Source organism: Cloeon dipterum, chromosome 2 (assembly GCF_949628265.1).
Source record: "Cloeon dipterum chromosome 2, ieCloDipt1.1, whole genome shotgun sequence".
Classification (NCBI taxonomy): domain Eukaryota; kingdom Metazoa; phylum Arthropoda; class Insecta; order Ephemeroptera; family Baetidae; genus Cloeon; species Cloeon dipterum.
In genome coordinates, this window is record NC_088787.1 from 24,221,524 (window position 1) to 24,244,919 (window position 23,396).

Here is a 23,396-nt window from a genome sequence, read left to right on the forward strand (position 1 = left end):
GCATCTATAAACAGTTAGAAGCCTTGATCTGGCTGCAGAATGAAGGTTGCACATGCATTTTCTTTAGTTGGATTGACCTTTTAAGCAAAATTTATATTTTTAAAGTGATTATAGGAAGTCTAATTTTGTAAATTTTGCAATGACTTATACTTCCCTCACAGTCATGAATGATTTTATTTCCTTAATACTTTGTAGTAGTAAAATGAAACATTTGATATCGATTTGAGGGCAGCATACATAGACATTTTTAAGTCGTTTCCTAACAGGGTTTGGAAGGGTTTTAAAAGTAAAAATTGATGAGTTTGAATATTTTATTATTCATATAATATGCGTTCTACAATAATATTTTTAAGTCCTTCAGAATGAATTTGTAGCGTTTTTCTGCAGTGTATTTATTTAGTGATTCAAAACATAATTAACCTTTGAAGTATACATACGTTCTTATGATTTAATATGCTTTATTAAGTTATTTCTCTCATTGTAAAACACATATCAGACTGTTAGTCTGTGAATGAGTAAATAATTATACTTCTGCAAAATATCTCCTCTGATTAAATAACAATAATTAAACAAACCAATAACACAGCGTATCTTTTATCAATATTAATATAGTTATGCACTAATTTTCTTTAGTCTTTGTAGAAAATAAATAAATTTAGCTTTTCTTAGGTATTTGAATACTAGAAAGTGTTAAAATAATAATTTCACATTCACATCAGCAAATCTGTCAAGACGACCAAGATATTTTTGATCTAAAAATTCTAAACCCAAGCTGCAACTTACAAGCAGCATAAAGAAAAAAGGTAAAGTCTTAGACTGTGAGATTTTTCGCCTCTGTTGAGGCCCACATGAAATTTGGTGCAGTCAGCCTATTCTTCTTTTGTTATTGTTTGAACATTTGGATTTTTTTGTTAAACCCAACTCTTCAGCTTCATTTAAAAAGCACAGTTGCCGCCAAATTGAATAAGATTTTTCATGATCGGTTGACTCTAATATCTTCCGCACGTATTATCATGATGTCTACTTTGACACCAAGAACATAATCAGCCTGCAAACAAGCAAATAAAAAAAGGTAAATGCGCATTTCAAAAGAATGAATTTCAGTCAATCACCTAAGGCTGAAAGTCTTGGATGCGAGCAGTCTGTTGCATTCGTTGGTGTCTGGAATGGGCAGTGGCACAACAGGCCCTTCGCAGTTCTGGTCGGAGAACTCTGCCACGTAAGTGCGCGGACCAACCTTCAGGTCACCAAAGGGTCCGCTCAGGATCATGTAATGAACAGTCAGAGGCGTCGGAGCGCTTTTCGACTTGAGGACCACCTTAAAGGCCAAGTTGGTGTTACAAACCAATAGTCTGGACTCTGAATGCTAATAAACAGTTTAAAAAATAAAACAAAACACAAAATGATGTAAAACTATTCAAGGTTTGACAGTGTAGAATATTATGTCTTAACGTCTGCGAATCTAAACAAAACGTTTCCCTCTCCATTTTTAGCGCTACATAACAGACGGTCTAGCGAGAGTGTAACCTGATAATTCATGTCTCGCTCAGAGCTCTGGGTGGGGTCCCTCAAGTTCTTGGTGTTGATAAAAGCTTTGACCACCCACTGATTGTTGAAAGCTGTGAAACGAGCCGACTCGTAGAACAACTTGTGCACGAATTCATCTGTTCGGTATGGCTTCATCTGCAGATCTGCAAAGCAAAAAAAAACCATTAGCTTATTAAACATTATCAGCAGGGCCACACTTACCATTAAAGGTGATTTTCTCAAACGAGAGGAGATTGACAAGCTGTCTGAAAATGGCATCCTGCGCGTCTGATTTGCAGTCCAGGCTCTCAAGCAAGGGCAGAAGCTCGCGTCCTGAGCGGTTCGGATGCGGACACTCCTCGGCGTGGCTTTTGGCTTCGTGATGAGGGCCACACCAAGGGCAGCCGAGACGTTTGAACTGGCACTCTGTAATCCTGAATGCACTTGGTTGAATTTTAAATTCTGATCAAAGCGTCATATATACATATTATTGGTTTTCAGTACTAAGCTTTTGTTCTCAACATTTTTTCCATTTTTTTCATTATAACATCACGCTGAGTGATATTAAAAATACTTTTTTATTAATAGCAATGAGAGTGAATGAGAGCTTCATTTTTGTCTATTTTAATTATTTTTTTTGGCTGGTTCAAACTAAATATGTTTCAAACATTTGAATTAAATATTAAAACGTTTCGACTAATTGAACACAAATGAAACTCAACAGTCATTTGGATTCATATTTGAATAAAAATATATCTTTATCCATTTAAGCCAAATGACACGTTGCATGAATACCAAACCATTTTCGGTTTTCTAATTAATTGCGCATTTCTAAGCTCAAGGTAACACGCCATAATCAATTAACATTAGCTGTGACTTGCGTCTCTTACGACCATCAATTATTCAGTAACACCTTGACAGGACTCTCATTTCATTTATGTATACTACTTTACAAATCAAAGGCCTTCGCGATTATCATTTAATAGTTGTTGTTGTTTTTCAATCCTAACCTCTCCTCGCAGAGCTCCTCTTGGTGTCTCTGAAGGATGGCCCTGGCGAACTCCTTGCCGCAAAAGGTGCAGGGCGCGGGTAGCTCACTGACGGCCTTCTCCACGGCCAGATTGCGGCATGCGGACGCCCTGGACAGCTCAACGCGGCAGCTGGGACAGGTGGCCACCTCGTCGCGGAGACGGGCGTCGGCCAGCACGTGCGTGAAGCACCCAGCGCACAGCAGGTGTCCATTCGAGCACTAAAAAAGAAGAGTTAAAAATCCGTGTAACCCTTAAGGAGTGTAATAAACATAATATAATACATTATTTTATTTAATTAATCTAAAAACGGGCAAAACTGCTGTTTTAATTCACTTCTGCTAATTCAAATTTCTCATGGATCGTTTAATTAGAACAATATAAAAACGTTCATAATTTTTAGCAATAACATTATTGGTGATTTGAGTGAGAGAACATTTTTAAACCACTCCTTTAAAAAAATTCCATTTTAACCCTTAGTTGTTTCATTGATTAAATTGTAGACTTCGTGGATTTGAATAGTTTTATTTTCGAATTTATAAATTACAAAGGCATGCAGTATAATATTGATCACTTTTGACGTTCGCGGCATCAATTTTTTTAAGTGTGTCAAGGGCTGTATCAAGTGACTTTTTGTTTTATTCGGCACACAATGGCATGAAAGGCTGCATCTCGAATTTCGAAAAGCAGAGCTGAATGACTGAGTTGACGGAGCCAGGAGCATGCTAGTATGCTATGCTGCTGCAGTGCAGACAGCACGCGGAGACAGGCTGGCGCATGCGAGAGGTCATTGGCATTAGAGAACAGCCTGCGCGCCTCTTAGTGAAGGTCTCCAATTGGCGCACTCGCTCCCCTTTCGCTGCCAACCCCCACCAATGGCGTGGCGTGTCAGCGAGCAGCGAGTTATGCAACCGTCCAACAGCTCGACTCCTGCTGCTTGTCCCTCAACTCTTAGCTCGTTAAAAAATTTCTGCATGATGTAATTGCCTGCAACTGCATAGCCTTTTACTCCTGGCTTCGCGGAAGCATGCTTTACGTCGAATTCCAGGAAGCCCAAATTTTTAGAATTTTCTGAGAATTTGTCATGTTCTAAATATTTTCGTATCTAGCTAGATTTCTCGAATCTGATGATTTGGCAAATAAAATAAATTCGGTCAGTGGCACATTAAAATATAACTTGAGCTGGTGTCGTAAATAGTCTAGCAGCGGATTGACAAGCAAGAATCGTGATTGTTTTGGCGACTGTTTTCATTTCAGCTGACAAAGTTATCAGGCCCACTCCCCTCGGCCAGCTGTTTTTCTACATACCTGGTACACAGCTGAGCGGGGCAGGTCGAGACACACGGCGCAGCAGAGAATGCCGCCAAGACGGTGTTCCAACTTTTCGTTGTTCTTTTCCGTCTCGATTTTCGGTCTTTTTGCTGCGGGTTCCACTTGTTCTGGTTCTTTTAGTGGTTCCGAGAGCGCAGGGCCCGAAGACGAGCTCTCCACCTCAGCCATTTTTAAATTAACTGCGACGTAAATTCTGAGTGCTCACGTGACCCCCACCCCAGATGCTTATTGGCTGTAGTACGAGTGCAGATTCCTGCCATAAGATGACGCTTTTGTGTGTTCTGTTTCGTCGATAAAAAGAAAGATGACTCTACTCTCTGCTCTGACTGTCCAACTCCAGAGTCTAAACTCAGACGCGAAAACAACTGACTAAGCCATGTGTTTTTGTTGATGCACGTGCACACATGAAAATAGGAATAATTAGGATCAACCGGGATAAACCTTGTGTTTGCAGCTGCAATCTAATAGTTTTTGCGGCTTTTGCTATTGTCACCCATAATTCATACATTATACTTTAAAATGGTCAGAGCGGCTTCAAAAAGAAAAGCGTTGGCCGAAACGCGAGTAAAGGAAGCGCCGAAAATTGAGTCTTTAAAATTGTCAGAGAAGGTTGGTGTTATTTTCTTATTATAAAATGAAAATGATCTAAGAATGCATTTAATTTTGCTATCAGGAACTTGAAAATGAAGAGGATCTTCTGGGAAACATAGCTTCAAGTGATGATGATAGTGAGGACAGTAATGATTACGAATCTTCAGAAGAGGAACAGCTTGGAGATGAGGAGGAGGAAGAAGAAGAGCAGTCCAGCGCAAACGAGGAGACCGGAGATTCAGCTAATTCAGGAGGCAGTGACTATGAATCATCTGATGCAGGTCCCTCCAGAGAATTAATTAGTGAAGCGAAGGAAGAAACGACAGAAAATGATAAAGACGAATATGAGAGTGGAGACACCTCTGACGAAGAAGTATGTTTGCATGACTAAAATCCGCTCCGTTTCTTAGTTTTCCCTTCTTTAGGATTTGAGGAACACAGTGGGCAAAATACCAATGCATTGGTACGATGATTACCCAATGCTAGGCTACGACTGGGATGGAAAACCAATTTTGAAGCCAGAGAGAAGAGATGAGTTGGATAACTTCCTGAAGAGAATGGAAGATCCTAACTTTTGGTATGTCTCAACACCAAAATTTTTAAATCGGTTTCTCATGAGCCCATTTAGGAGGACCATTCGAGATCCTAGCACAGGTCAAGATGTAATTCTCAATGAGAAGGACCTGGCTCTGATCAAGCGCTTGCAAGAGAGGAAAATTCCAAATCCTGATCATGAGGAGTATAAGGTTAGAACGAACAAAAATTAAAATTCTGTGATTTTATATTAGTGACAACGAAAAGCTCACGATGATTTTGTCATTCTGCAGCCCTGGGTTGACTGGTTCTCAAGCAAGGTGATGACCACAGCACTTAGACCAATTCCAGAGAGCAAAAAGTCGTTCCTTCCCTCAAGATCAGAGCGTGAAAAAGTTTCCAAAATGGTGCACGCGTTGAAGATGGGATGGCGAGTGCCGAGGGCAGAGTTGGAGGCTCAAAGAGCAAAGGAAAAGGCAGAAGGTCCAAAATTCTTTGACCTTTGGAGCGCGGATGGTGACGATGAGATTAAGAGAAGAGGCATCATTGACCATATTCCCGCGCCAAAGAGAACCCTGCCAGGCCACGCTGAATCCTACAATCCACCTGCTGAATACCTCTTTAACGAAAGAGAGGTTTGATTGTTAGCTTTTTTAAGAATGCAACTTAAATGTAATATTAATTATTTACAGCTGGAGTTGTGGCACAAGCAGTCTGAGACACCTTGGAAAAGGAAGTGGCATTTTGTTCCGCAGAAGTTCCCGTCACTCAGAGCAGTGCCTGCATATCCTAGGTTTGTCAAGGAACGTTTCCTCAGGTGCCTTGATTTGTACATGGCGCCCAGAACCAGAAAGAACAAGGTGAGCCTATAAATAAGACCTGAATGGCAAAATTTATGATTAAAAATGTGCTTGCAGCTCACCATTCAAGCAGAGGACTTACTTCCTGAGCTACCTGACCCTAAGGACCTGCAGCCTTTCCCCACTGCTCAGAGTCTCATTTACACAGGACACTCAGACATTGTTCGCACCATCTGTCCAGATCCAAGTGGACAGTTCTTAGTGTCTGGCTCAGATGACTGCAGCATTAGAGGTAATTGAGAAAAATTGCTACCAATGCTGTTAAATACATCTCTAATGAAGATGGTTAGCCAATCAAATGAGCCCCAGACCAATTATCTAGTCTTTTTATTTATCTAAGTAACAGACTTCCAAATTTGTTCATATTGTATTTATAAAAAGATTAAAAATAGCACTGTCCAGAAATACTTAACAGATGCTGTGTAGTAAACAAAGAAAAATTACTAATTTGATTGCAGTTTGGGAGGTGTCCACTGGTCGTTGCCTTAAGATCATTGCTGCAGGAGCTGAAGTCTCTTCTGTTGCCTGGAACCCAAGCTCTCACCTGAGTCTTCTTGCGGTAGCTGCCGGAAAGAGGTTACTTATCTGCAGCCCTCAGGTTGGCAGCACTGAAAAACTGACGGCCACTGATGAACTCCTGGCTGTTCCTCCAGAGGTTGACTCCAACACTGTCGGTAAGTGCCTGATTAGTAAAGAATTTGAATTATTGAATTTATTTGAACATAAGCCAAATTTATTATCAATAGCCTAAAATAAATGTTAACAATCTTAAAAAATATTTTTGTAGATAAAGTTATGCGCTTCCAAAAAGGCTGAGAATAAACATGCATTAATTACGTGTCCACAGTACCAGAGAGGGTGCAGACTGCTGTCAAATGGGAGCAGGCAGAAGGCAAGGATTGGGATGATGGCCATCGAGTTGTGGTCACACACTTCAAGGATCTTAAGCAGGCAGTGTGGCATGGCAGGGGAGACTACCTAGCTGTCGTGGTTTCAGAGGGCCTCAACCGGTCTGTCATTGTGCACCAGGTGTCCAAGAGGCGGTCCCAAATCCCCTTCAACAAGGCTAGAGGACTGGTGCAAGCTGTCCAGTTTCATCCTGTCAGACCTATGCTGTTTGTTGCTGTAAGTTTTGATAAATAACAATGTCTTCCTTCTCATCGAACATATCGCTGTCTTTTTCAGACCCAGCGGTCCATCAGGATTTACGACTTGGTGAAGCAACAGCTGGTGAAGAAACTGATGACTGGCTCAGCTTGGATTTCCTCCATGGCCGTACATCCTGGTAAGTTGGTTTTACACACTTTCAATTTCGGGAAATCATTAGAAACAGGGAAATACTTTGCTCGAGTTACCGAAAAGTTAGCCTGTTGACCAGATGAGCATCTAATGGGAAATTAAAATTATTTTAATCACATAATTAAATTTATAAATAATATAGATGGTATTTTCAGCATCATCTCACACATATATATGCATGTAGTTACATTGGAATTTTCCTATCCCAAATGAAATCATCATTTTAAAGGATTAGATTAATGTTGGTTCATTTTCTTTTTACAATAAACAAGGAAAACTAATATGTGACCCAACTTAAACTCTAATCCAACCTGCTAAAAGCAGCGCATACTGTTTGTTGTTGCTATCCCAATTAATAGTGTATTTTTTCTATTCATTTTGCAAAGTTTTATGATGTCATGGCTAAATTTTATGATGAAATTTTTAATCCAAGTAACTTGCTCTTGTTTACATGTATTTCAAACTTTATTAGGTGGTGACAATCTTTTGGTTGGTTGCTATGATTGCAAGACCTTGTGGTTTGACCTGGACCTGAGTGTCAAGCCCTACCTGAACCTCCGCCTCCACTCAGCGGCTGTGCGAAACGTGGCATTCCACCCCCGCTACCCCTTGTTTGCCACCGCCTCAGACGATTGCTCTTTAATTGTCTGCCATGCGCGGGTTTTCAAGTATTTTAATTTTTTCCTATAATGTCACACGTGCTAATAAGTTGTTTATTTTCCAGTGATTTACTGCAAAACGCGGCTGTGACGCCAGTTAAAAAGCTGCAATTCCACGCTAGGACAGACGATTACGGCGTTTTCTGTGCTGCCTTCCACCCCACGCAGCCCTGGTTGTTTTCTGCAGGAGCTGATAAAACAATCAGATTGTACACATAAGATTTATGAATAAAACCCAACATTGATGATATTGGAAATATTTTATTTCGCTTATTAAATTATTAAACACAAGGACACCAGATGTTACAAAACAAAATTGGTTACAAATGGAAATTGTGGCTTTAAACTTCAATTGGACCCAGTAAAATGTTTATCGCCTCCTACGACTGCTCTTCTTGTGCCTGGAAATGACAAAATAATTAGTAAAAATGACAAAGTAAGAGCTTGCAATGTTACTTTTTGGGACCAGTCACAAAGCACCAGTCCACGTTAATGGACTGTCCACACACTTCGGAGCCATTGAGGTTATCCTTGGCAGCTTGCGCCTCTTTGAATGTTTCGTACTCAACTAGAGCATAGCCCTGAGAAAAAGATGCAAAATTTTGAGTACCTTCCACTGCTAAAACAATTCTATTCAAACCTTAATGAAGCCAGTACGTCTGTCCAGATTGAGATGAAGATTTTTAATTTCCCCATACTCTGAAAAGAGGTTGTGAATGTCATCTTCTTGCGCCTCCTCATGCACAGAAGTGACGAACAGGATCCACCCTTCTACAGCTGTAAATAACACTATTAGTAAAAATTTAGTGATAACTAGCAATTTCCTTACATCTCTGTGGGCCAGGTCCATCTGGGGTGACCGTCTCCTCAACGTCCATCGTTTCATACTGAATTTCCTCTCTAGCAGTGCCTTCATCGTCAAATCCACGACCTTTGCGCTTCTTTGCCCTCTCCTTCAATTTGTCGACGCGCTCTGTAGAGAAAATAGACAATATTACTTATAATATGTAATAATGATAACATGAAAATGAAGACTCAGTGAATTCCATAATATTTATGTTTTAAAGGAATCAAAATATCGAAATTTTTTAATAAGTTGAGTAACATACTATTTAATATTTTTTTATTGAAAACAGAAAGTTTAAAAATTTCCTTGCAAGCACATTGCCGGCATCAATAGAGACCAATTTTCAAATCCCAATTGAGGGCACTTAAAAGCGGTTGGTAGCTTCATATTCAATATTATAAAATATAATAACAACTTAAAAAGAGATTTAAAGTTTAAATTTCGGCTACTTACGATCCCCATCTTCGTCGACTTCGAATTCCTCTGTCTGATCGAGATCTAGTACGTCTGCCATGTTTACTGTCAGGGGTTTTTGAGTGTTTTGTTTTTCATTTCAAGCCAAGCGAATGGAAATTTCTTCGCGCGTGCGCAAACCGAAAGTTTACCGCTTGCACTACGCATTTCAGGGGTATGGTGCTTATGGGAGTGCACAAAGGACCAAATTTTCTAAACAAAAACTTCCTATAATTTCGTTTAATGAACTCTAAAAATATAAACACTGATTTTTTTGTTTCACTGCATAATTTTTATTGCAATTTAACTCTGCTATTTCACGTCCTTGTGGATTTTTTCTGAAGTACATTTCAAGTAAATTGAGTGGGCGTTTGTACACCAAATAATGGCGGATGGCGGCCCAACACGTTGCTGCCATCTGCCGCCGTCGGTCTTGAAAAAGTGGCGCACTGTCGCTTTGCTCAACGACAAAGTTTGCATTTCCTCAACTTAAATAATTGAAACGCATGTTTGACGCGCACTGAGCTCGACTCAATTGCGGTATAATAGGCTGTCAGTAGGCTGGTACCTCGGCGACGCATCTGCGGCATCCCATTGCCGAAAGGTAAAACTCCTAAGACTGATTTTGTTGGGGGATCAAAAGAGAGCTTGGCGGTCTACCACACATGTGCCAACAATAAATTCCAACTGAATTGTACTGCTTTATCAGCCTTGTTCCTTGTGTCAAAATAATATGTATAATTCTTATCGCTCATCATATCATTAGGCTCTTAAATTTTTTGATCCGTGTTAATGAGTGTTGAGAGGTGCTCTGACGAATCGATATTACATTTTGGCGTGCATTCAACAAGACATTTTTGCTTTACAGGATTGTGTAATCATGTTTAACAACAAAACCACCTTTGGGCAAAACCCGTCCTCCTCTACGTTTGGTAAGTTATTTTAAAATCTGATCCATCTAAAGCATATTTGTACTTACAATTTCTTGTTCAGGTTTTGGCGGCGCCCCAACCAGCTCCACCCCGTTTGGCCAGAGCGCGTTCAGCAAGCCAGCGACTGCAAACCCAGGGTTCCAATCGACAGGGTTTGGCTCAACAGGCAGCACCCTGTTCGGTGGCACAACTGCTCAAGCCACACCTGGTCTTTTTGGAGGCACTCCAGCGCCTGCATTTGGACAGCAGCCTCAGCAGCAACAGCAGTCAGCCTTCTCGGGATTCAACACTGCTGGCTCAAGCTCTCTGTTTGGCAGTAACTCGGCCTCCACTTTCGCCCAGCCGAAACCTGCTTTTGGAGCGTTTGGTGCCTCTACCCAGTCTTCTGGGCTCTTTGGCAGCCAGCCCGCCGTATCTACGGCTACCTCTAGCGCATCCCTCTTTAACAATCAACCAACTGGTGGTCTCTTTGGCAGCTCAGGTAGTTATAATTTAATATTGATTAGTGTCGCATGAGACTCAAAATAATTCACCATAAATATCGCAGATAGATTAGTAAAATTTAATTTCGTATTCATTTCTCATAAGAAGGTCTAATATTGGAAACTATTTATCAGAAATTAATGTGCCTGATCTTTTTTTATCACAATTGTGCTGGAGCTCAAGAGGTTAAGTTAGACTGTGCTAAACAGAAAAATTTGCTTGGTTGGTATAGGAGGATTCGGCGCGTCTACAAACAACAACAATGTGATCGGTACGCCAATCAAGTTCAACCCCCTGGCGGGCACTGACACAATGGTGAAGAACAATCAGACAACCACAATAAGCACTCGCCATCAGTGCATCACATGCATGAAAGAATATGAGAACAAGTCGCTAGAAGAGCTGCGCATGGAAGATTTGCAGGCAGGCAGAAAGGGGCCCCAGCAAGGGAGTGGCCTCTTTGCTGGCTCTACGCAGCAGCAGCCGCAGCAGCAGACGTCGTTGTTTGGTGGAGCTACCCTGGGCCAGCCATCCACCTCATTCGGTGATAAATCTCTCTTTGGAGCCACGCCCACCTCCAGTACTGGCCTCAGTATGCTTTTATTTTATTTTTATACTTTAAGCCTTACCTCAACTCAATGTCACCTCTAAGCATTTATTATTCTTTTTGTGCTGATTTTTAAACATTTCTGTGTTGAGCAGCCAATACCTTTGGAGGCACAACAGCGTTTGGCTCTACAGCTCAGGCCAATACTGGTCTCTTTGGCAAACCCACGACTTTTGGGGCGCCTGCCTCAACAGCTTCAACTAATTTTGCTTTTGGTGGAACCAATAACAACAACTCAGCAAATCCATTTGGCGGTGCTACTCAGAAGACATTTGGCAATAGTAAGTCTTTTAAACTATCAATTCTCAAATCACATTTACTCATTAGTTAAAATCCCAATCTAGAGCAAAAATTGTGATGTACTTTAAAAAAATTACAAACTTAAGGCAAATTTTAAAGAAGTGGCATCGCTTTAAATTTTAACTGGTTTAACCGAATGCTTAGTTACAATTTTTTCATAGGTTGCATTACATACATGAGGGAGCAATTTTATTATTATTATTATTGTGACCAGCATCACAAATATTCTGTTATTTTTAAATCTTTGTTCTACCATTTTGCAATATAATCTGAAATTTTAATTCGTCAGCTGGAAGCACTCTTTTTGGCGCTCAGCAGCCAACATCTCTTTTTGGCGCCACTCCCACAACCAACACGGGCTTTGGCTTTGGCGCTCAGCAGCCACAGCAGCAACAACAACAACAGGGTATTGGGCTGTTTGGTCAAAAGCAAACAACCACGCCGTTTGGTATGGCTGCCCCTCAACCAGTGTCTCAACCTGGTTTTGGATTTGGACAGAACACAGCAACCAATACACAAAGTAAGTAGCTTGAGCATTTTTTGTTGAGGATATTTAGATAAGTTTTTTGGGTTATATTTAAAATTTGTATTAGGATATATCTGGTTTCATAATATTTAAATGTTATTAGTAAGTTATTTTATATTCACCGACCAATTAACTCAAAATTTATTGAATCTCAAACCTTTCATCTGTAGCAGCAGGTTTAGTTTCAGCAAAGCACTGATTGGATTATGTAATGATAAATATGATGTTCAACAGATTTGTTTGGTAACAAACCTGCAATGGGCACTGGCCTGGGCACTACTTTTGGCGGCGCCACCAGCTCGCCGTTCGGAGCGAAACCTTTAGGCACCACTCCAGCACCCGCATTTGGATCGGCCTTTGGCGGTCAGCAGCAGACTAATGCCTTGGGCGGAGGTACTTCGCTCTTTGGTCAGAGCAAACCGGCAGGCACGACCCCCAACTTTGGCTTCGGCCAGCCGCAGCAGACGCTGGCGTTTGGTGGAGCAGGGCTTTCTGCCAACAATAATCCTTTCGGTGCCAAGCCGGCCGCGCCCACTAGCCTCTTTGGCGGTGGTGTCATGTCAGCAGGCCTGTTCAGCAACCCGTCAGCCGCACCTGGCACGGGTCTATTTGGTGCCTCCAACTTTGGAACTGGCTCAACTGGTCTAACACTTGGCCAAGGTGGCTCATTAGGACTCAACACCGCCAAGCCCTTTGGTGGTTTTGGTGCCCCTCTTGGTGGTCAAGCCAATGCTGCAGCCTCTCAGAGTCAAGCGGCCCACCAGCACATCTTGGCCCTAACCGCCTACCCATATGGAGACCAGCCACTCTTTAGGAATCTGGTGAGCTTCATTTTAATAATTTTGTTGTATGTGGAAAGTAGAATATATTATGCTCAAGTTTTCATGAACTTTGATGATTTGAAGATCAGTTAAAGTGGTTCAAATGGATTGATTGCTGTTATTTTTTTTTTTAATTTCAGTAGAGATAACAAATTGATAGGTCTAATTCGCACAGCCTTTACAAATCCTATTTTCATAATAAGATTGATCTGCTTATTCTAGCTTGATGCCAGTTAATTATATAAATATCGAATGAAATTATTTGCATTTTTGCAAGATAAGTAAGGATGCTTTTTCAAAATTTATTATAAATTCTATTTTTCATTTATTGTAGCACTAGGGGATTTTTCCCAAAATTTACTTTAATTAGTGTCAATTACCTTTTTTCAATTGCAACCTTGATGTATTTTATTCCCAGAAGAGCTGTTGCAACAAACAGTGTTTGAGTGTTTATTAGAAACAAATCTAACAAATAATACTATCTTATTTCATGAGCAGCCAAGTGACAAAGTTGAAGAGCTGCGAATGAAAGCGACGAATCCAATGGCACAGAAAGCGGCCATCTCGCAGTCGCCATCCTTCACTGTGTCGTCGACGGCGTCTCCTAAGCTTCCAGTAAAGCCTTCTGGTGCGGCCTCATCGACCAAAAGCTCGTTATTTGAGGGTCTAGAAGCTAGCAGTCCTCTGGTGTCAGCTGGGGGCGGCTCATACAAGCACTTGGCCGCCGCTATCACGCCGAAGAGCAGCATTAAGTTGCTCAAGATCCGGCCGGACGGTAACACGTCTAGAGGCAGTCTCACTGGAGACACAACGCAGGGGTCTCAGTCCACTCCTGTCAGGTAAGATTGAACATTGTGTTTTAGTTATCTTGTACTTTTGACAAATTTAATCTTATTTACTTCATGTTTTTTATTGTGGTTAAGAATTTCTCTTAGTTAATTTGTTTATTTTAGCACGTTCCGAAGTGCCACCACTAAGTTCAAGGACATATTACCTGGAGGCACTGCAGCATCCTCAACTCCTAAAGCAGCAACATCAAAAGCATCAGATAATGCCAACAAGGAGAATGAGCAGTAAGTTAGCCATCTGAATTATTAGTTAACTGCTGCATTTTACTATCCAGTCAATTATAGTTTCAAATGTGCATGCTTTTAAAGATAACAATATGTGGGAGTAGGTTTCAGATGATGGAAACACGACACGTAACTCAACTACCTCTTCATTCACAAAATTCACAAAATTTGGAGTGTATTTTAACTATATTCATTGCTGTTTACTATTAATATGAATGAAATTGAGTGTGTCTTTATTTTTAGAATTTATAGTATTATAGTATTACATCAAATAATTAGAAAAGTAATTTATCACTTAATTAGAATAATAGTCCATATGGAAAGAGTAAATTGGGTAGGAATGTTCTGGAACTTGAGATTCTGAAACTAACTTAGGAAACGTCTGAAAGTTTATATTACCAAGTAGTGGGGAGAATCACAACAATATGCTTCATCTTTCATTAATTTCACTAATTAATGTGTAACCTGTGCAGGTCTGATGATTTGAACGACTCTCTGGCTGATCCAAGGGCAGTCAGGAAATTGGCTCTTGAGGAGAGTCAAGGCCCTCTTAATGCTACTGACGCCTCTATATGCATCTCTGGTTAGTCTAGTAATACCACAGTTGTATTTTTTTCAAGCTGTCAATCCTGTTTAGAAATAAGCGACGGTGGAGAGGAGGATGGCCAAGGCGAAGATCAAACAGTGCCGCACCCTGCTGGAATTATCATGCGCAGGGCTGGATACTACACCATGCCCTCTTTGTCAGAGCTGGCCAAACTGTTTGAGGAGACTGGGAAGTGTGTCGTGTCAAATTTCTTGATAGGTCGACTCAACTATGGCAACATATTCTTTGATGAGCAAATGGACGTCGCTGGGCTTAATTTAGACGAAATTGGTAGGCAGCATGTTTCTTAATATATTTCTCTCACAATCAATAATACATTATTTTCAACAATATAATGTTAATCTCTATGAACTCTCCTCTTACAGTGCACATAAGACACAGAGAGGTAGTGGTGTATCCCAATGACGAGGAGAAGCCTGCTCTGGGTCAGGGATTAAACCGAAAAGCGCAAGTGACCCTGGACCGCATCTTTCCAACTAACAAACAAACACGTGCCCCCATAAGGGACGTGGATACCATTCTGAACATGGACTATGATACCACACTTAGGAAGGCCTGCATCAAGATGAAGGCCCGCTTCATTGAATATCTCCCAAACAACGGTTCCTGGGTCTTCAAGGTATAAAATCAATTCTTAAAACCTCTGGTCCAATTGGTTTCTTGGAAAATTGACTTTGTGTTACAGTTCTATAATCATGTCCTTTAGGTTGACCACTTTTCAAAGTATGGCTTGCCAGATGAGTCTGATGATGACGATGATATGGTTATTGGCGAGACATCAAGGGCCCTGCCTCCAGCGCAGGTGCCAGTGCCTCCAAAGCCCCCTGTGGTGCAGGCGGCCCAGCAGCCACCAGTGCCACCCAAGCCAACACATACCCTCTCCGACTCACACACCATTTTTGGCACATCAATGAACTTCTCCAATGTGGAAGGCATGGAAGAAGGTGCATTTGAAGATGACGAGAATGCATCAGATGATACTAATCATCCTTGAACCTTTGCAGACTACACCGAAATTCTGTCACCAAGCGAACACATGCCCAGGCTCACTGGAATGGACACGAGCAAAATTAGACTGATGAAGGCTTCCCTCTTTGAAAATGAGGACTCCTTTTTTGGTTTGTTTTGATTCTTAAAATTCAACACCAAATGAAATATACTGTCATGTTAAGATCAAAAGATGGGTCTACTAAGACTTACACATTTTTACAACTCATATGATTCTGCTGACCATCCGATTCACAAATTTGTTAAAGGAAATCGTGCAATAACAAAAGATCACATCTTCGAAAGCATGTGTTTTCTTGCTCAATAGAAATTTATACTCTACAGTTCAGCTACACGTTCTTCAAACTTAATGGAATTTGAAATAATTACATTCATATTGAGAGAATTATTCCTATTAAAAATATTCCATAAAACATCTTGTTTTTTAATGCATTTGTACCTTAACGTGACATGTTTTACCAAAACTGCGCATTTGCAGATGAGAAAATGGCAGAGGAAGAGTTCACCTTTGAAAAACCAGCTTCACCGGGATTGGTTCGTGGAATCGCCATCGTTCCCCAGGAACTGGAGATGACGCTTGCTGTACCAGAGAAAGAGGCGCGACCAAGCCGTCCTCACCAGCGTCCTGCTATTGTAACGCCCAAGACAATGCCCTTTCCAGTCACGTTGCCTGATGGTCTTGCTGACTGCGCCTTGGACGCGGCGCTCTTCCACGGTAGCTGCGCTAAGAGCAGCTGGACTGCCAGGGGTGCTACCGTCACCACTTGTGACCAGCAGGTCACCCTAACCTGTCCATACCTTGCAAGCAATGCCAAGAAGGTCAGTTTAATGTTGTGACCAATCTAACTTGGTGCTTCTTTTATTCCTTCCAAAGTTCTTTCGAGTTAGCTCCTTGTAATTTTATCTGTCTATTATTCTCTTCTGGTCTCTTGTCCCTCTTTTCTACAAGATATCTAATGCCTTGTTTATAGTTTTAATTTTGCTGTTATTATTTGACTCATGTCCTACAAAATCAAGTTCCTCGCAAAAATTGCATCATTTTTGTATTTGTGGGGTAGCCAAAATTTCAAATTTTTTGTTAAAATCATTCTGATTCATACCCAATTTTTCAACTGAGGATTGTGTTTGTACCAAATAATGTTGACGCCCTGTTGACAAGGGTCTTGGAATTTGATGAAAATTGCTCAAGGTGTTGCCCTAGGGAAATAGTGACCCACCTGAAAATTTCAGGTCGAAATTCCAAGTTTGCGATTTTTCAAAAACACAATTTCAGCAATTCGTGACTGTTATGTTTAAGGTAATTCAAAAAAATTGGCACCTAAAATGTTCTACGTTAGACGCCCAACAACTTTCCCACAGTGACCAACCTCGTAAATCTAAGATCCAGGTCATAAAATTCGCTAAAAATGTCTAAAAATTCCTGTATACTCCAGTACATAATATTAAATTCAAGATTTCCTAAATGTGCCTTATATACATGGTAACAGCATATAAAAATTGGTGATATGGTTTATTCAAATTTTAGAAAAAAATCAAACTCAATGTTAAAAAAACGTGTTTTTTAACCTGAAAATTGAGGTTTACCTCCAGAAAATCAGATTTTGAGCAGATTTGACGAATTTGTGATTATTTAAGATCTATCAGAAGTCAAGGTTGTGGGTGAAACCCACCCCCAGCCCCTGGGGCCGATATTTTGGATTTATCTAACTTATTCAAGCGTTCTTGATATCGATTTATATATTTTTCGCCATCTGGAAATAAAATTTAATATCGTTTTTAGGAGTTGATTGAGGAGCACCTTGGTGTGCAGCTGCGCCTAAGCAACCTCAACCGTGAGGATGGCCAAATTCCAAGGTGCACCCCTCAAGAAGGCCGCGACCTCTTGATCTCGCACTGCGATCTGGTGGCCAACCGCAGACCAACCAGTGCGAAGGAGAGGATGGCGCGTCAGGTGCTGCAGTTGTGCAACACCTTATGGGGCGATTTGAGTTCTAACCCGACGCCTGCCGTCGAATCACACCTGCGCAGGCAGGCGGTCTGTGAATGGCTGCAGACAGTCATCTGCGAGGAGGATGCTGCCAGTCCAACGCCGGCGGAATCGCACGAGGCGAGGGTCCTGAAGCAACTGGCCCAGGGTAAACTGCTTGAGTGCGTGAACGCGTGCCAGGAGGTTGGCGACCATTTCCTTTCGCTTCTGGTTGCCTCCTCAGGGTCAGCTGCTCATCCAAAGCAGATGGTTCTAAGACAGGTAAATATTTTACGTATTTTTGTAAGTTAATTAACCATAAACGACAATATATAGTCCAGCTAGACTTTTTTATGATAATTGTTTGTTATTGCAAAAGTAGTATAAAACTTGGGGTTTCCTATTTATTTATTTTTAAATTGGTTTGGATTTAACAAATTAAGTTCCGCTTGTGCCATGCTCAAATTTTTTGAGTGTCAAAAATTTTATTGTAAATCATTGTTTTTTGCACTGTTCATTGGGACTTCTTTTTGTTTTCTATCATACAGCGATAATCTATTTTTAAACCTATAACGGACACAAATTAAAAGATCGCAACTTAAATATGGGTTTCACATAAACTTACTTTTCATCTAGATAATTTTCATCTAATATCTAATTAAACTGACTGTAAGCAATGCAACGTCGTTTCATGACCATATTTTCAATGCGTACTTTGTGTTTTTAGATTTGCTTGTTTATATTTCCTTGGCAGTTTTATATTTAAAATAAATGAAAAAATCAGAGTGAGCTAGAATTTATGAATAAATTTTGTTATCTGCCTAAATTTTACGCAAGCTTTCTTTTTGTCCTTGTTAGTTTCATGACTGGGTGTCTATTGGCGTGTCAAGACACCTGAATGAGGATCGGCTGAGGGCGTGGCTGCTGTGCGGCGCGGGCCAGCCAGTGCTTGCTCAGGAGGATGGAGCGGCTCTAAACGCACTGCAGGGCCTACCCTGGCTGTGCGCTCTGGCGGCGCACGCCTGGTACCTGTGCAGTCCAGCAGCCAGCGTTCCCGACATTCTGGCAAAGTATGAGTCCACCTTCCAGTCGGAGAGCCCCTTTGCTGCCGCCCCCGTGCCTCCTGGGGGCTCTGAGATTCACCTCGACCTGCGATACCAACTACTCAAACTCTTCAGCCAGCGAACTTATCCTCTTGAGGGTCTGCTCAGCGTTGAAACGCACTACCCTGACTCCCCGCTTGACTTCTCACTCAGGTACTGTCAGACTGGAAAATATTATACATTATTTACTTAAAAAGATAAAAAAATTGCCAAGGGAATTATTCTATTAATTTTCTTGTTGAGTGATGTGTAAATTTAAGTTAATGGGTACCTTCCTGTATTCCTTAACAAATTTTATTTATTTACTGGGATTAATGAAAATTTTAAAATTCTATATATATATATATATATATATATATATATATTATATTATATATTATTATTATATATTATATATATTATATATTTATATATTTATATTTATAAATTTTATTTATTTACTGGGATTAATGAAAATTTTAAAATTCTATAAATATATATATATATATATATATATATATATATATATATATATATATATATATATTAATAATTTCCGCGGGATGGATCAAATTGACTAGCACTATTAACTAAGTTAAACTATTTATATAATTACAGTAAAAAAAATGTAAAAAGAGATTTTATAGTCTGGTTTTAAAAGATCTAGTTTCAAATAAATGTGCATTTCAATGACAACGACCATTTTACATTTCAGCTGGCTGCTGCTGGAGCTCTTGGATTCACTCCACTACACACATGTGAGCGATCATTGCTCACAGAGTTTGCACCTGGCGTTCGCAGAGCAGCTGGAAGCTATCGGCCTCTGGCATTGGTCAGTCTTTGTCCTTCAGCACATCATCAACCCTAAAATGTAAGTTCTGCGAAACAATACTGTTCATGTTTTCTAATTCAGACTGGAACTTTGTACAGGAGGCAGAGCGCGGTGGAGAGCGTAATCCTACGGCATGTCATGCCTAACGCAAATGTTGCTCCTAAGGTTCTTTCCCAAAAAGAAGACTTCTTGGTGCACAAACTGGGGATTCACGCCAGTTTGATTTACAGTTCCAAAGCCACTCACCTCAAAAGCACTGACAGGTAAGCTGACTAAATTTAGGTTTTTCTAGGAAATTATGTTAGTTTGTCAGCGTCCTCTTTAAAATTATGCTCGTTATATTCAAGTTTTTATTTTGCAATTTGATTATGGAGTTAACAGTTCTAAACTGATGCCTTGTTGTAATACAAAATTTTAAATTAAGGAAAGAGCGTTTAACATCCATTTTATGTTAAATTATTTTTCTGTTAGGCAATACTTCACAATTTAAATATGACATTCATGATAAGAATTAGTAAAAGCACAGCATTTAAAATTTATGTTCCAGAAACGTGGAAATGGCCTTTTACCACTTGTACGCTGAAGAGTGGAATGAATGCTACCAGACAGTGATCTGCCATTTGTCAGCAGACGCGGTCATCAATGGTAAATTGCTGTCATTTAACCCTGTATCTAAATTGAATCATTTTTTTCTAAAAACAGATGACTTCAAAGAAGTGTGGGAGTTGCTGAGGGAGCTGCAGAGACACTCGCACGAGATTGATGAGTGGCACGGCCATGGCCAGATTGTACTCAACTTCCTGAACTTGGTGGAAGAGCTGGCCGCCCTCAGGTACACCTCAGCTGAGGGCAAGTTGGAAGCCATCTCGCAGAAAGTGGTGGTCACCCTCAACCATCTCAAGCTTATGCCTTGCTCCTCGCCCAAAGAAAGGTACATTTATTATGTTAACCTAAAAATACAACATAAATTATTTATATATATATATATATATATATATATATATATATATATATATATATATATATATATATATATGTTTATTGAGCATTTAAATTTGTTTCAGATTATGTCAGTCTGAAATGGCACACAAGTTGTTTGATTTGGCGCATGCCATCATTCTTGCGCACCGCGATCCAAGGGTCAGCGCCTCCGAGGACTACCGTCTGCTTGAACTGGACAAGTGCATCACTCACTTTGTGTATAGAGACAACGACCCAGTCAAAAAGTGACTTACAAATTGTTGCGTGTAAATATCAGATTATAGCGAATGTCAAGCTGTAATACTGTTTAATTCCTTTAAGTTGTGTCTTCCTTTGTTGTTGGCATGTACATTATACATATTATGCTATTTTTGTAAGAAAATAAGACAACATGCATAAAAGATTACATTTTTTGTTCAGTTGGGTCTCTGTTACCTATAAATTGTACACCAAGACAATGAAAATTTTCCGGATGAAAATAAAAAGCAGTGTTATTCTTACTATTAATTTTTCTATTTCAAAATAACAAAATTTTCAACCTAGAACATGACAATATTTTCCTTTCAAGTCTCGCACTCTTAGAAAGTTAGTATTGACAAAAAATATTTCCTAAGATATCTAAAGGACTACCCAGCAAGAAAACGATATCCACCTTCATAGGCGGTGGCGTCAAGATTAAGAAAAACTTAAGCAAAGAAAATGGATTTGCTTGAAAAGTTTGAGGGACGGATAAAAGGTTTAGCAAAAAAATAAAAATTGCTGCTATATATATATATATATATATATATATATATATATATATTCTGAATTTTATTTTTTTATCCTTATCAAAGAGTAAAATTAATATTTAAATTTGGGTTCTTCAGCATGCCATTCTTTTTTCATACAAAATGTAGCTAAAGTTGTAGCTAAGTTGTTTCTGCGCAATTGTCGCCAGTTTCGTGCCAAACATGTTTGATTGCTATAATTGAGATGGGCCGGCGAAGCTGCAACTAATTTATTGCTCCCTTGAAGCGGTAGATTGCGCTGCTAATGGTAGCAGCGAGAGGAGCAAGGCGAGAGGACTGGTGTGCGAGGGACAGTTTCTCGTTTTGTCAAACGCCTCGAGCACCCCTAACTCTGGTCCCCGGGGCGGAAATCGGCTGTTTTCGCCCTGATTGATGGCTTTAATTGGAATCCCAATTTACGAGAGGCGCTGCACGAGAGAAACAAGTAAAATGCACTCGTCGAGATTAAGAGCGTGGAGAGCAATAATGCTGCTCGCGGCGCTGAAATGATTTTACCGGATTTTACCATTCGCAGCTTGCACCTTAATTCGTGCGGCCGTTGGCGTCGGCGTGTTTCAGGGGATTGAGCGTAATGCGCGCCGATGGACATGGCAATCAGGGCGTGCCTTTTGTCGTCTGACAGTTAATCCGTCACTCTCGGTCCGATCCCCGCGTGTTCCTTTATTCGCGCAGGGCCCCCTGCCTGGTCGGTACTCGCCCCTGGAGACATTTTGGACACTGGAAATTGCCGAAAATGCTCTGAGTCCATCCTTGCTCAAAAGATAGGATTTTAGGAGTGCTGCACTGCACAGTTCAGAAAAACAGACTAACATTACTATCCGAACGTTTTATAAGGCTTGTTTTAAAGCATAGAGATTAAGGGTGCAATTTTCAATATCATCGCGGGCAAATTCGATTATGTAATTGCAGGTTTTAGCATCGTTAATACATGAAATAAATAACTCTAGTCCTTAATTCTTATATAATACCAAATAAAATATTGAAGATGTAAAATTGTATTTATTATACAATTAAATGATTTGTCAGTGATGTCGATACCAAGTTTACGCTGTCATTTATGCTTAGCAAGCTTTGAGGGGATAAGACTTAGTGCTAGCGTGTTGTCAAAAGTATTATTCATACTTATGTAAATGACACACATATTTTTTGGCCGTTTTCAACTGACCTCTACAGTTTTTTGGACATAAAAATATTTTAATATGTTAGCAGTTAGGACAGTTAATATGATTTCAATAAGAATATTGAGAATACAAGACTGACTCAATTTTCTATTTAAGGAGATTAAATTTCCTGACTCAAAAGTGTCCAAAGATAATGTGTTTTATTTTAATTCACCATGATAGATCATAACTCATAACGTGTCCATTAACTAAAAATCCAAAAATTTTAATTGAAATTATTTTTTTTTTTAGAATTTTATTTATTTGAAAAAACATTACAAGTCCAGCCAATTCAAGACGAATTGACGGCTGGTGCTCGTTCAGCTGCTGCATCGCAGCAGCTATTTAACAAAAATAAAAGTGCAACAACATTTTTGTATTTACAAAGTAGTGTGCGAAAAGAAGAACAAAAAAATTAGCCACACGATGACAACCAATCCTTCACTTTTTTCTTCACAACATTTTTATCTGTCAGGTTTTGAAATTTGTAAATATAAAAATTGTAAATCTATGTGTTGCAATCAGTGTACGGCAAACAACACTTTGAAATTTGAAATTACGTGTTAGGAAACTAAAAATTAAACTTTGGAAATGCTTATTGTTAAATCAGCATTTCAATTTTCGATATGAAACCTCTTCCTGTGCGCTAGCAGGACAGTGGGAAATATTCACATAGATATTTTGAGTGATTGATTATATTTAAAGGTTAACTCCATACAGTATGTTGAATAATATATTATGAACTCATATAAAAACACGGTTACAAACGTTAATTTTATTTTAGCCTGCTGTCAATTTGAAGCCGCGTTTCCCCCTCATGTGTCAACATATTTACAGGAGTACTCTGGTAGTTTCATGATTTTTTTCAAGCGAACGAGTGCAAAATGAATCCGCCGAAGCCGTTCTACCCTTTCAAGTGCGTGCAAACGAATACAGAATTCCCCATTCGGACACCGCAGCCAGAGAACGAAAACGCGGGGGAGAACAAAGCGAGTTTTTGCACGCACGCTTCATTTACATATATGCAACATTTTTGAATGAAATTCGCACCCTTTCGACGTGCGCACACGGGGAAATTAAAATGCGCCGTCGTTGGATGC

General features: G+C 40.0%; 4 protein-coding genes across 5 annotated transcripts; 2 read left to right on the forward strand and 2 right to left on the reverse strand.

Moving 5' to 3' along the window:
* Nucleotides 1–293: 293 nt before the first annotated feature.
* Nucleotides 294–4,084, reverse strand: LOC135937902 (zinc finger TRAF-type-containing protein 1 homolog). The gene is made up of 6 exons (XM_065481242.1): nt 3,864–4,084; nt 2,538–2,776; nt 1,750–1,961; nt 1,528–1,691; nt 1,113–1,318; nt 294–1,048 (listed from the first exon to the last, which is right to left on the reverse strand). Exons 1-6 carry the CDS (start codon nt 4,053–4,055, stop codon nt 1,021–1,023), a joined length of 1,041 nt encoding a protein of 346 aa, XP_065337314.1. The 5' UTR covers nt 4,056–4,084; the 3' UTR covers nt 294–1,020.
* A 136-nt stretch (nt 4,085–4,220) lies between these two features.
* LOC135937901 (ribosome biogenesis protein BOP1 homolog) lies at nt 4,221–8,080 on the forward strand. Its single transcript, XM_065481241.1, has 12 exons — nt 4,221–4,496; nt 4,561–4,851; nt 4,904–5,055; nt 5,107–5,224; nt 5,306–5,647; nt 5,705–5,872; nt 5,930–6,104; nt 6,331–6,546; nt 6,720–6,997; nt 7,058–7,157; nt 7,644–7,839; nt 7,896–8,080. Exons 1-12 carry the CDS (start codon nt 4,407–4,409, stop codon nt 8,047–8,049), a joined length of 2,280 nt encoding a protein of 759 aa, XP_065337313.1. The 5' UTR covers nt 4,221–4,406; the 3' UTR covers nt 8,050–8,080.
* On the reverse strand, nt 8,072–9,290 carry tsu (40S ribosomal protein S12 homolog tsunagi). Its single transcript, XM_065481243.1, has 5 exons — nt 9,131–9,290; nt 8,660–8,803; nt 8,471–8,607; nt 8,287–8,411; nt 8,072–8,231 (listed from the first exon to the last, which is right to left on the reverse strand). The coding sequence occupies exons 1-5, from the start codon at nt 9,189–9,191 to the stop codon at nt 8,201–8,203; spliced, it is 498 nt and encodes a 165-aa protein (XP_065337315.1). The 5' UTR covers nt 9,192–9,290; the 3' UTR covers nt 8,072–8,200.
* A 243-nt stretch (nt 9,291–9,533) lies between these two features.
* Nucleotides 9,534–20,848, forward strand: Nup98-96 (nuclear pore complex protein Nup98-96). Of its 2 annotated transcripts, none has more exons than XM_065481240.1 (22): nt 9,534–9,734; nt 9,999–10,062; nt 10,124–10,543; nt 10,778–11,089; nt 11,248–11,433; nt 11,742–11,972; nt 12,213–12,799; nt 13,298–13,638; nt 13,753–13,872; nt 14,346–14,455; nt 14,510–14,749; nt 14,845–15,098; nt 15,186–15,423; nt 15,484–15,597; nt 15,966–16,306; nt 17,268–17,735; nt 18,312–18,709; nt 19,251–19,406; nt 19,466–19,630; nt 19,915–20,012; nt 20,070–20,298; nt 20,432–20,848. In XM_065481240.1, exons 2-22 carry the CDS (start codon nt 10,011–10,013, stop codon nt 20,595–20,597), a joined length of 5,226 nt encoding a protein of 1,741 aa, XP_065337312.1. In that variant the 5' UTR covers nt 9,534–9,734; nt 9,999–10,010; the 3' UTR covers nt 20,598–20,848. The 2 variants fall into 2 exon arrangements, with proteins under 2 accessions (XP_065337312.1, XP_065337311.1); XM_065481239.1 differs by having other exon boundaries at nt 9,535–9,734; nt 10,778–11,137.
* The last annotated feature ends 2,548 nt before the right edge of the window (nt 20,849–23,396 follow it).